The 13,040-nt window shown below is 40.3% G+C and overlaps 1 protein-coding gene across 1 annotated transcript; it reads left to right on the plus strand.

The window, feature by feature from the left end:
• Positions 1-7,022: 7,022 nt before the first annotated feature.
• PDC (phosducin) lies at positions 7,023-12,090 on the plus strand. Its single transcript, XM_005029047.6, has 3 exons — positions 7,023-7,222; positions 9,297-9,457; positions 11,536-12,090. Exons 1-3 carry the CDS (start codon positions 7,162-7,164, stop codon positions 12,061-12,063), a joined length of 750 nt encoding a protein of 249 aa, XP_005029104.1. The 5' UTR covers positions 7,023-7,161; the 3' UTR covers positions 12,064-12,090.
• Positions 12,091-13,040: the final 950 nt, after the last annotated feature.

Consider the following 13,040-nt stretch of genomic DNA (forward strand, 5'->3'; position numbering starts at 1 on the left):
TGCCTCTCCATACAAGACACAGTGACACTGTGGAAGATGCACTGATTGATGTAAAAGAAGTGGAGCTAGTTCTCCATTTCAGAGTGAAATCCAGAAATAAATTGTTTAACTACTACAAGGCAATCTGATTTTGCACTTGTATAAGTGAATGACAAAAGAAATTGGCAACCCATAAAACATAATCCATAATATATGAATTATTTCTCATACATAATTGTAGGTCGAATTTTGAAGTACTCTTAAAAAGAAATAAAAAGGAAGAAGTATTTTGTCTATCCTGTGGAGTTTAACCTAATACAAAGACATGAAGCCAGGGGTGATCACATAAGGAATTTATGGAATTTCCTAATTGGCAAAGCCTTAAAGATAAATGAAACATTGAACTGCATCTACTTAAAATGTTTCCATCTTACAAATAAAGAACAGCATAACACTCCTAAAGCGGATAGACCAAATAATCCAATCCAGTGACGCTCTCATCCGTCACAATGATCTGCAGTGAAGCTGACAGCTTTCTGCGTCAACCCGTCCTGGTTTATATTCTCTTCCTATCATAAGACCTATTCTTTAAACTAATATTGTCCCGTTCCAGCTTTTTGAGATTTTTTTTTCCTCTCCAAACACAGTGATCTAATCACTATGTGATACCCCAGCAAAGTTATCCTCTAGGTAAACCCACAAAATGTTCACCTACCCCCCTAAGTCTGCATTCACATATCTCAGCAACACTACACTGGTACAAATAGTCAAATGGGGCGACCAAGGTTGTGAAGGCTGGCTCTGAAACCGGTGTTTAGCACAACAAATGGGAGTGAGCCACTCATCACTGAAGGTCATAGGAGCTGTGGGTACTTTGACTAGCAGCTACCTGGTTTGGTGCCCAGCGTCAGTGATCTGCTCTGGATGATTAAAGGCGCTTAAGGCTTTCAGTTGCCTCTGCAGTGCTCCGGCAATAGGTCTGAAATTCTGACCTCAGACCTTGACATTGGTTTTGCTTATGTAATGACGTTAATGCCATTTGCAAATCTAAACGCATACATAACCGAGGATTGAGGTTTTATTTTTTTTTTTTTTAAAGGGACCAGCTGGTGGTACTGATGGTACAGTACTCAGTACAGACGGGCTTTACCCTCACACCTACGTCTCTTATTCAGCAAACATGCATTTTAGCTAACAGCAAGAACAACACAACATGAACATGGAATGCAAAATCTGTCACAAATGTAGTGACTACAGAGTCACTATAGCAGTGATGCGACAGATCACATCTGGGTCTGAAGCACATATATCCTAACTAACCAAACCATGCAAACAACCTCAAACACACAAATTGTGTTCACTGGTGCAGATCACACCCTGTGGTGCACACAAAGTGCACTTATTTACTGACAAGGCTTCAATGACATGGATAAGCTTTAGATTAGGCTCCTCAGAAATTTGTCTCTGTTGCTAGCACAGAAGGCGCTGCCTCCTGTCCCAACAGAAGGTGCAGTGTCTTGCACATGAAGGGCTCTTGATTCTGCTATATTGAAAAACTGCCTCCACCTACATAGGGGTGGATGATGTCACATTCCGGCGTCTGGGAGCAAGGACTGAATACAGTCTGCAAGAGGAACTTGACATCTCATTACTGGATCACGCAGAACTTAAAGGGAGCAGTCCTTCAGATCTCCCAACATGAGATTTTCACAGCAGTATCTGCATTTCCACAACTCTCTCATGGACAAAGCCCATAGGAAAACACAAACACCTGCAGGAAAATACACACTGACTTCAGAAACTGAAGTCAGAATGGGTACTACAGTATTATTTCCAGTCTATCTGGAGTAGTATGTAGACTGACACTTAACATACCATTCAGAGTATCTGACTTCACCTGCTTCCTCCGATTTCTAGCAACCTAAGCATTTAAGTCCATAGCTACTCACTCCTCTTGGCTTGCTTAAGTAACTCTCCATCCTCCTAGTAAGTTCCAAGTTGATCATCAAATGATAGAGAGGACAAGCCTTGCAGGGAAGAAATTCCACAAATGGAAAACAGGAAAAAACAGTAGAGAGGAGAGATGTAAATGAGTGCTTGGAGAGAGGGAAATGCTGTTAATATTGAATTACTTTTTCCATGAGGGAGGAGACAACAGGGCAATACGGGTGCACACATTGGCTAGCCAACTGCCCACGTACAGCTGAATACGAACCTGTAATCGTATCTCACTGACGAAGATGGCTTTGAGACATCACTTATTTTCCATTCTTCCATTTCCACAAGTCCCTAAATTTCATAGTTCATAGGCAATTTTCCACTGATTGCTGGGGATTAGCATGATGCTGATTTATAACTTTATGTAAACAGAACAGCATTTTGAGTGGGATTTGCACATATGGAGAGCAACAAATTTGTGCCTAGAGCTTGTTTACATTTTGAGAAAAATATTTCTCGTGTTTACTTATTGGACCACTAGCAAAATTTTTTTAGGAAGCAATTTTTATTTATTGGCTTTGTCCTTTACAGAACACATCTTGCCTTTTACAGTTTGTTTATAATTTATTTTTTTTTTTATTTCCCTCTCTCCTGTAACTATAATTTACTACTAAAATATACTAATTTTGCATTTGCAGCTGCAATATCTTACCAGGATTAAATAAGCCATTATTACAAATACAAAGGTAACAACATGCTTTCTTGCTGAGCTACCTTGAAATCTCAGTATGCATAGGAATAGTAAAAACAGAAATCTACTCTATGAAGGTCAAAAATACAAGCTATTTTTACTATATAAGTAGGAAGAATTATTTCATACTGGTTAAAAGGAAACACTTTAAAAAATGGTCATTTCTGTACTGTAGTAAGACAGGCCTGCCTGTCTTATCACAAGAGAAGGATAAGCACCAGCAATATGAATGGCCAGGAACATATCCTTGAACAACAACTCCAAAGCTCACATAAATTAATTTGTAGTTTCAAGCATTAATTTGTAGTTTCAAGCATATGCTAGGGGATTGGGCTTTGCTTTTGCTGAAGATGTGGCTGTGGAGACATAGAAAGGTCCCAAATACCCTCTACCAAGAAACGCTACTTTCTGCTTTGTTCACTCAGAAAGTTTGACAGTAAGGCAGGGAAGTAAAGAAGTTATAGAATCACCAGTCTCCTAAAATATATACAGGAAGTCACCATCCATGTTACAGAATATCGTCTAAAGCACTGATGATCAACGGAACTGATTAGGAACTGCACCCACCCCAGCATTTTTCAAATAAAAACATAAGGAACAGTTTTCAGTTGTCAAAAGCAATGATAAAAATCAATTAAAATGCAATATATCTTCTAAATAAATGCCCCCCTCCCCCAAGATTTTTATTCATCTGGCACATCACATGCTGTTAAAATGTTGCAAAGAGAAAAATTTTGATTAACAGCAACACAGCTGGAGCCCTGAAAGGTCTGTTGGCGCTTCCTTAGAATTAGCTGACACAACTAATAGCTTTAGTGACAATATGTTATCGCTTTATTTGACCATCATCTGAGGATGTTCTGGCTCTCACCATGTGCTCCTACACAGAACAAATATTTAGCAGAATTCCAAGAAGGCACATTTTCATGAAAAAATTGTGTTTGAAGCAGAAAAAAATTTATATGAGATGGTTTCAACTGGCCTAGGACTTAAGTTCTCCAGCATGCAAGTCCAACCTTATAAATGTAAATTGGAAAAAGCTTTCTCTAGAAATATATTGTCCTATTACCACCTGATGCACACACATTCTTATACTTGGTTTTGATGCCTTTCACAGAAGCCTCCACCAAACAGAGTACTGAACTTGATGGGCTATGCTGTGTCAATTCGTGGATTCCTGAGAGGTTCTGGATACCCTGTGACCCAAAAATAAGAAACAAAAATGGAAAAGCTAGGAACTTCTGTGGGCTTACAGGAGAACATCAGTCTAAATATTGTAATAGAGGATAAGTGAAATTGAGTTCATAGTCTTTATTTCCCACACACAAAGTTACCCTGTAGAGTACATTTGTCAGCTTCTGCTCAGAAATCACTCCTGCATCATCATCGAAAAGCCTGGAGAATTAAACTGTTGCAAAGCAACCCAGAGAGGTTTGAACAGAAGCTGTGTCACTGTGTACAGCTGCACCAAAGAGTGACAAAAGAAGGAATTCCCCAATGGTCATATAATCCTCCTCACCTGTGCCACTCCTTTGCTGCCTCCTAGCTCTGCAGTCCACCAGGCTGTATGGCTGATTCAGGTTTAATAGTACTGTGCTAACAGATTACATTACATTTCTGAAAGACAGTACAGTCAGACCACTAATTAGGGTCCACTGGCAGATGGGAGTGTGAACACACTCTGGACCATCCATGGGGTTGCATGGTGCAGTCACTCTTCGGAAAGCTGCTGATTCATTCAAAATACAGCTTTAGTTGCCCCTGCTCCTGGGCACACTAGAGCTCGGTGCACCTATGCAGCAGGGGAAGTTGCAACTTCAGGTCCAAGGAACTTTGTGCTGGGTCGTTAAAAACTGTTCTTTTACACAACCTGCTTCACTATCTCAGCATTAGGCTGACTGCATGGTTTTAAAACTTTGTACAAGTAATGGCTGAGCATATTTTCTACCTAGAGGCATTTACACAACTTGTTCCAGACCTGGTAGCACCCAAATACCCAAATATTAGGGATTTATTTTTTTCTTTTGAAAATGCTGTATGATTGTCTCATTACACCGAAAGAAAGAAAGAAAGAAAGAAAGAAAGAAAGAAAGAAAGAAAGAAAGAAAGAAAGAAAGAAAGAAAGAAAGAAAGAAAGAAAGAAAGAAAGAAAGAAAGAAAGAAAGAAAGAAAGAAAGAAAGAAAGAAAGAAAGAAAGAAAGAAAGAAAGAAAGAAAGAAAATGAACGAACAGTAGCAACAAAGACCACATCCATATCCTTCACTAGAACACAGGAGAATCTCCTACCCTCATTAGGGTAGGAAATCGCCCACACAAAACAGTAAATGCAACACCTTACACCTTTTTTCACTGTGCTTTTTTGGACAGAAGAGTATGTATAGAGGAGAGCCAACTCATGCTATTAGCTGAGCTTCCCACAGATCACCTTGCAGTTACATGTTCATGTGCCCTTATCCTCAGGTGCTTGATTGGGAAACACCTGGCTTGGACAACCCAGTGCCTGCAGCACCAAGCTAAAAACTATAAATATTTATAACTCCACTGAGAGGAACAGAGAATGATTTGCGTGACTTGCTCCAGGCTCACAGACTGACTCAGCTGAGGGCCAGGATTAAATTTGAGGAGTTCCCCACTCCTAGGCCTATGGTCAGCTTACTGGTCTGTGTATTGCCAAGATTATTGCCTCATGTCATACTTCAGAACAGTGGTGAAATGCAACATTGTGTTATTATGAGTCACCTAATCTTTTCAGATTTATTAGGTACAACAGATCAGTAACACAAATTTTAAAGAGACTTTTCATTCATTAAGCAATCAATTTCCATCATTAATGTTCACATAAAACATGGCCAGTTTTCTGGTTCAAGCCTACAACAGACCGCTTAGCATCATATCCTGTGTTTTTAGTGTTTTTCAGGGCTAAAAGATACGAAAAAGCAAAGCATACAGAGAATTAATCCTTCTCTTTCCTCATGAAAGAAAAAAAAATCCTCAGCATCAGCACACAGTAGAGCTTTCTGTAGACACCAGTGTAAATGATAGGAATGCCTTAAAAGGCCCAACTTATCCATGTAACAGTGTATCACTGACATGACAATTTTTAGTTTGGCACATGTGAGAAGGGATTCGCTCCATATTTCTATTTCAGAATTGACTGAATAGCAATTGACCCAGTAATCGGGATCTACACTATCTATAGTTATCTATAGATAGAATTTCTACCAACTCATTACCTACTTCTATCCAAAACTAATTTGCAAGACTTTCCACAAGTTTGATTAGTTGCCACCTATATATGTATGAAATGACATATCCATGTTTACCAATTAGAATTAGTCTAATACACACAAGCATCAGATTCTTTGTGCCTTGCTCAGCCATTATTCCTCTTCATCCTTTGACACTGATAGGTAAAAAATGAATGTCCATTTCCTCTTGTGTATACAAACTACAATACTGAAGTCATATGGGTCTAACTCACCACCAACTTTTAAACATGACATTCATGGCATAATAACATCTAAGTATTTGCTTCAAGATAGGATTTGCCATGAAGTCAAATAAATCCCATCTTAACATCTGAACACCTAAAGCTAAAAACTAGTCTAAGCTGAATGGAAGCACTCAAATTCTCTGCCTTAAGACCTCTATGGACAGTGACACTGTGATATTATAATTAAAATTTTAAACTAAAAAGGAAATTTCTGCTTGACATGTAATGCGAGTTCACTCATTACTAGGTGGTGGCTGAGCTCATACAGAGGAATATGTAGGATACCGAACATGTATTTGAAGTATCAGTACTTTTCTCTTCCAGTATATACTTCTGACACAGGAAATTGATCTGCTTGTGAAAGTTGCAGGACCTCAAGAAGTTTCAGGATGCAGCAGAACATCAGCCTGACCAGATGAGTTTGAGACCAAATGTTCTGGTCAAATCCTGCTGCTTTGTAATGCTCTGGCATTACCCAAAACTCAGCTTATCTTCTGAATTCTTCTTTGCCCAACAAGTACAAATACTCAGCTCCATCCTCCATATGAAGAATGAGCTATTTGGGCATTCCTTAAAAATAGACACACGTGCAGGACTTGGAGAATAGGTTCCCACTTCCAAGGGGAAACCATTGCCCTTGCACAAAGCTACAAAGCTTTACTAGCACTATTTCTATGCTGTGTTCAGAACTCTAAGTTCTTTATATTCTCTGATGACTGAGAAGAAACAGTAGAATGAAGAAACCCTTGCCCAGGCATTTTCAGTAAGGGTTTGGTCAGAGATCTTTAAGAAGAGATTGACATATCATCCTAATTGCTTTTTACAAGCTGATGAGAAGCTCTACAATTATCATGTGTTTTGATCTTCACTGATACCTACCTGCTACAGAAAATTACACACTGCACAGTATCGTGCTGTAAGGATACTTATTTCCTTTTCCATCCTGTTATTAATTGCTCTCCTTTTTGAACTTGCAGCATCTCCTGCACCAGTGACCAAAATGGAAGAAAATGCAAACACTAGCTTGGACGAAGATTTTGAAGGACAAGCTACACACACAGGCAAGAAAACTGACTATACTTGTTTTCCAAAAGAAAGCTAAACTGTCTCTGCTCACTGGGAAAGCCTGGAATCCAGGTATTTTCACTGGGTTGCCAAAATCCTTGCACAGAAATGTATGCTGCAAATCCAGTGAGAATATTCACCGATCTACTCTCTTCAGTGACCAGTAATAGGCCCCAAGGGAATGGAGTCAAGCTGCAACAGGGGAGGTTCAGACTAGATAGCAGGAAGAGGTTCTTCACTGAGAGGGTTGTCACGCACTGGAACAGGCTCCCCAGGGACTCAATCATGGCACCAAGCCTGTCAGAGTTTAAGAACTGTTTGGTCTGTGCTCTTAGTCATATGGTCTGAATTCTTGGGTAGACCTGTGTGGTGCCAGGAGTTGGACTCGACGATCCTTGTGGGGGTTGGAAGGGAACCCCCTTCCAACTTGGGATATTCTATGACTATGATATTTTGGATTCAGTGATGCCCCTCATAGAAGGGCACGTAACATCAAACTGATTTTGACACCAGTCCTCCTTGTACTTCAAACAAATGACAAATTCAGACACCTGAGGACAGCAACTGCCCAATGCAGACCCTAATAGTTTATTGATTCAGTCACAAACAAAATGCTTTTCTTCTTTGGGGGAGGCAGAGGGGGAGTGGGAACAAGAATCACAATGCACTAGAATTAGGTTACAAGGTTTCGCTTTAAAAAAAAAGAAAAATTATTTTTCCTTCTTATGGAAGGAACATTCAGTGTTAAAAATATATCTATAAATCCTTTTGGCAAATACAGCATAGCATTTAAAATCTTTAAAAGCATCCTTGCTCAGACCATAATTCTTTTTAAAACAGCCCTCAATCACCATGAATTTTTATGAGTACTCACACTGTACTCAGTTCTTCAGTTATCACTTCATCCTATCACCCTAACAGGTCACTGTATGCTTTAAGACAATCATCCCTCTCTGTGCTCCAACAGCTTCTTTTTCTTGTGCTGTAACAACTCTTGCAGCTCTTATAACAACCATTTTTAGGGTTCTTTCCCAAGTTTCCCAAGCAGCCTTGCTGCTGTTGGTTAAGATTTCCACCACCACCCCCCCCTTCCCCCTCCAGAGACCTAAACGTAGGCACAACATCCACTCTTAGTCTTCAAAATAATTTGGAAAATCAGGTCACTGTATACTTAAATCATTATCACTATGCCAAGCCTTTCAGGTTAATTCCTGTCTTGGAATCTTATTTGTAGAAGATAATTCACCTTCCCTTTCCACCTAGGGGTATAGTGCTTTTAGCTGCCTCTTTGAGATGCTGAAGTTTAATCCAAAACAGACTCTTAGAAAAATGGCAGCAGTACTCTCTCCTCTATCTCAGGAGAGGGTGGTGAGCTTCTTACCTAGCCTTTAAGTCCTCCATTCACCTCTGAAAACACTGAAATATTCCTTGGTTTTGCTTTATAATGTAAGGTGCAGGTTTAAGTGTTTTGTTTTGAAAAACAACACTGGATTTTTGAGCTGAAAGTGTCTTCTGCCCACCCCCCCAGTTTAGTCAATCAACCAGCTCCAAAGAACAAGATCTGCATTACAATCAGAATTATCATACCAATGCCTTACAGGTTATTATTCCCAGGGAACTGATATGGCTTTAAAAACAAAAATCTTGGCTGTCTTATGTTCTTAACTTTACTATCAATGTCCACTCCTTATGCATGGTACATATTCAAAGACCCCAGTCATAAAGATAGACAAATGTACAGTTACAAAACATTGGCCTTAGCCAAGACATCAGTTTTAACAGGCTTTCATTTGCCATTAACTATTCACATAGCTCACCAAAATCCTTTTATATGATCATAACACGTACCAGACCACCTAAATGATGCAGGTTAGAAATATATTAGTTTTTCTTTTGGGGGTCCATGCAACACATTGGTTCCTAAACTCTGGTTTTCAGCACTCCTAGAGAGTGCTCTGAAATTAAAAGAGGTGGATAAATTGCTGCACAGAAGGACAAGACAACAAAGGGCAGAAACTTAAGACAGATTCTTGTTGCAGTCGGTTTTTCATCTAATTTCTTCTCTCTCAGGGCCCAAAGGTGTGATCAATGACTGGAGAAAGTTTAAATTAGAAAGTGAAGACAGAGACTCCTTACCCTTGAGCAAGAAAGAAATTCTTCGACAGATGTCTTCTCCACACAGGTCTTTCAGTAAGGATGATAAAGACACCAGAGATAGATTCTGTCGTAAGGTAAGAGGAAAAATAAGCAAAGTAAATACATTTTGATACCATATAAAATGCACAAGTCTATAAACACGAAAATCCTGAATTCACCAGACTCAATTCCTTGGCAATTTAGGAGAGGTCTTGTCATATGGACAGAACAAATCAGAACTACTGACTAGCTTTACTTTGTATTTATACTGTTGTTATAAATGAAGTCTCAACTCAATCTGAATTTTGTAATATTTATAAAAATTATAAAAGCTATAAAAGGCAAGTAAACAGCGCTGGGTGTGCGGGGAGTCTACACTGCACCAACACGCACACATGAACATCAAACATCCTAAATATATAGAAGATTGCTTTACATACTAAACCCGAGTATGCCTATACATACATACAATCAGGAAAGGTAACAATCCTTTAGGTTCCATGACTTAACAGTCTCCATTTTCCATTCCTTTTTAACAATATCTTTTGCTTTAAGTTGCCACCGCAACTCGGCCTTCGGGCCTTACATATCCTGTTCCTTCTGGATCGAAGAAAAGCATATCCATCTCCTTTTCAAGGCCAATAGGGCCTGTGTCAAAAGGCACGTCCAGGTCACCAGGGGGCGGAACAGCAAAAGCCTTCGATGGCTGTAGCAGCAGAGGGGCCCATGGCGTAGCAGTCGGATCAGTAAAGGAGCCCGCAGCTCCCTCACTGTCTGGCAAACCACACGTTTGTGACTGCGGTCCCACAGGGCTCTTTAAGGCCTCAGGGACTGCTCGCAAGGTACCGAGCAATCCCACTGCAACCTTGTCGGTTTTAGTTGCAGAGTCCCACACCTTGACCTCAATTTGGTCCCGTGTTTCAGGCTCATAAACTGTCTGACTGTTAACAAGGAGAATAAGCTGTAAGGTTACCAGGACAGTCTTTGTTCCTAAGGACATATGATTCCCCATAGTGCCCGGCTGCTTACCAGCGAGGGGCAGTTGTGTACCCGGCTCCGCTTCTCTCAGCTTGAGCTTCTTCCCAGCTCCGGTGCGCCTATGTCCAGCAACTTTCAGTACGAGCTTCTCTGAGCAGTTTGCTGAGTCTGGCCGAACCTATCTTCATGAGGCGATCAATGTGCCTGTTCCTGTCCTGGTCTCCATTCCGCTAGCCTGTCCCTATTCATTCCTTCTTTCTGCTTCTTTATTGATGACGTAACTTCATCGTGTTGCCTTTTTTTATCTTGAGGACAGGCTCCCCTCTTACATCCTTCTCCCCACAGCAGTTCTTTTCAAAAGAACTTTTCATTGGTCAAACAACTTTGCATATAACAGCAACAGCAAACACCCAGAAACTTCCATGCCTTAACCGCTGGAGAACAAGAAACCTGAGACTGCATGGAGTCTCCTGAATCACCCTTCTTTGTTCCAAGCAACCCGAGACTGCATGGAGTCTCCTGAATCACCCTTCTTTGTTCCCCCTAAACTCTTTTACATTCTTGATGGCCTCATTGTTAAGAGTCTGATGTTACCATCAACCACGGGGCTTTCCAACCCCCATGGCCACACCCTCAAATCTCCCCCTTCTTTATCAACCATTTTCTCGACAGGAATTACCACTCCATGTATTATACTGTGAATTTAATATAAAGCATCTCCTTGGGCACAGATAACACTACTAACACTAAGTGGCATGCAGCTATGTAGTGTCATTGAACGAGAGCATATTCAAAGAACAAAGACTTGCTTACCATGAAAATAGCAACACCTGATCTAAAATACAGATCCAACTGTCTATCTAGCTCTGTCTCCAGCAGGGTCTAACTTCCGTAAAACAAACAGAATACTTCACAACAACATACCACACAATCCTGTGAGTCTGACCTTTCATGCTTCCTTCCCTGCCTCAATGGTCAATGCTTGGTTAAGGAAATTAAAAGGTTTTTTAGGGTGCTTAAAAACCTTGATATGGGATCTTCCTGCCTGTCTCAAGAGACATTAAAGAAACACTAGGAAATTGTTCTTCTTGCTAAGCTTTCTATGCAGCATTCTTTAGACAGCAACTTATTCTCTTCCTGTTTGAGTGTCAACAAATGACCACTTATTTATACAGCATTCTCTCAATATTCACAGATGAGTATGCAGGAGTATGAATTAATTCAAGATGACAAAGAAGATGAAAGCTGCCTACAAAAATACCGCAAACGCTGCATGCAGGATATGCACCAGAGGCTAAGTTTTGGGCCTAAATATGGTTATCTGTGTGAGCTGCAAAACGGAGAACAGTTCCTGGAAGCCATTGAAAAAGAACGGAAGACTACCACCGTCATTGTCCACATTTATGAAGACGGCATCAAGGGCTGTGATGCTCTGAACAACAGCTTAACCTGCCTTGCTGCTGAGTACGCCACTGTGAAGTTCTGCAAAATCAAAGCCTCTGACACTGGGGCTGGAGACCGCTTCTCAGATGAAGTGCTTCCCACCCTGCTCGTCTACAAGGGTGGGGAGCTCCTGAGCAATTTCATTAGCGTTTCTGAACAATTCAACGATGAATTCTTTGCTGTGGATGTGGAGTCTTTCCTAAATGAGTATGGGTTGCTACCTGAAAGGGAGCTTCCAGCACTGGGAAATGGTAACACCGATGAGCAAGATGTTGAATAATTGGAGAGCCACAATCCTCACTCTTATGACTCCCCTCAGTATGTTATAAATCCATCTCAGTAACACCCATCTCATTTAGAGAAGGATCTCTTTGCTCCCTAACTTATTTGTAAGATACACATATAAATATTTCTCAACTGTTAGCATGTGAATTTTACTGGAAACACCTACAACAGCCAGTCCTGTACATACTTATTTACATACCTGCCACAAGCAATAGGAAGAACAGGGGATAACATCGGTGATCTCTAAGAAATCAGGGACACACAAAAGTAAGGGCCCAACCATGCACAAGACCTACTGCATTTCAACAGCAACAGAACTGACCTACCCCTCTGCACAGAAGAAAAGCCATCCCCAGGCTCTGAAATTATGGAGTGGCCTGGCTCAAAAGATTCACTTCTCCAACCATCTTCAGTAGGAACAAGACCTCATCAAGCAAGACCTCATCCAGCAGTTTTTAAGGACAAACAAATAGCCTGAATTCCTTGCATTCCTAAATGGCTTAGGTATCTCATAGAACCACAGAATGGTTCGGGTTGGAAGGGTTTAACGGTCATCTAATTTCAACCCCCTGCCATGGGCAGGACATTATCTTATGTTTCTGCATTTCAGTTTTAGTAATTGTGAAAATACAGAAGCTAGCTCATCGCTTTTATTAACTTTGTCATCCAAACTGCTAACACAAACAAATTAGCTGGTAATTTCAGTTTATCATTGCTGTATGTTTTGAACTGTAATATTTAAAATATTTGCAAGTTACTGAAAAATTATATTGTGCTTATGTAATAACTCTGAATAAAACTTAACAGCTCTCAAAACCTGCCATGAGGCGCGAGAAACATGTTTGCAATACATACCCCTAACCTTAAAAATATGGGAAATATTAGTAAACATTTATTCAAATTTTAGTGTTAGCAAAAGGGATGCTGCAGAGAACTACAGTTTATAAACCTGTTTAAGGAAGATACATGGTA

This window comes from Anas platyrhynchos, chromosome 8, assembly GCF_047663525.1.
Source record: "Anas platyrhynchos isolate ZD024472 breed Pekin duck chromosome 8, IASCAAS_PekinDuck_T2T, whole genome shotgun sequence".
Lineage (NCBI taxonomy): Eukaryota > Metazoa > Chordata > Aves > Anseriformes > Anatidae > Anas > Anas platyrhynchos.

Excerpts from the sequence above, each read along its gene's own strand:
- PDC (XM_005029047.6), top strand. The coding sequence starts at position 7,162 with ATGGAAGAAAATGCAAACACTAGCTTGGACGAAGATTTTGAAGGACAA. Across the intron at positions 7,223-9,296 it reads AGGACAAGCTACACACACAG|GGCCCAAAGGTGTGATCAAT; the intron begins GCAAGAAAACTG and ends CTTCTCTCTCAG. Across the intron at positions 9,458-11,535 it reads GAGATAGATTCTGTCGTAAG|ATGAGTATGCAGGAGTATGA; the intron begins GTAAGAGGAAAA and ends CAATATTCACAG.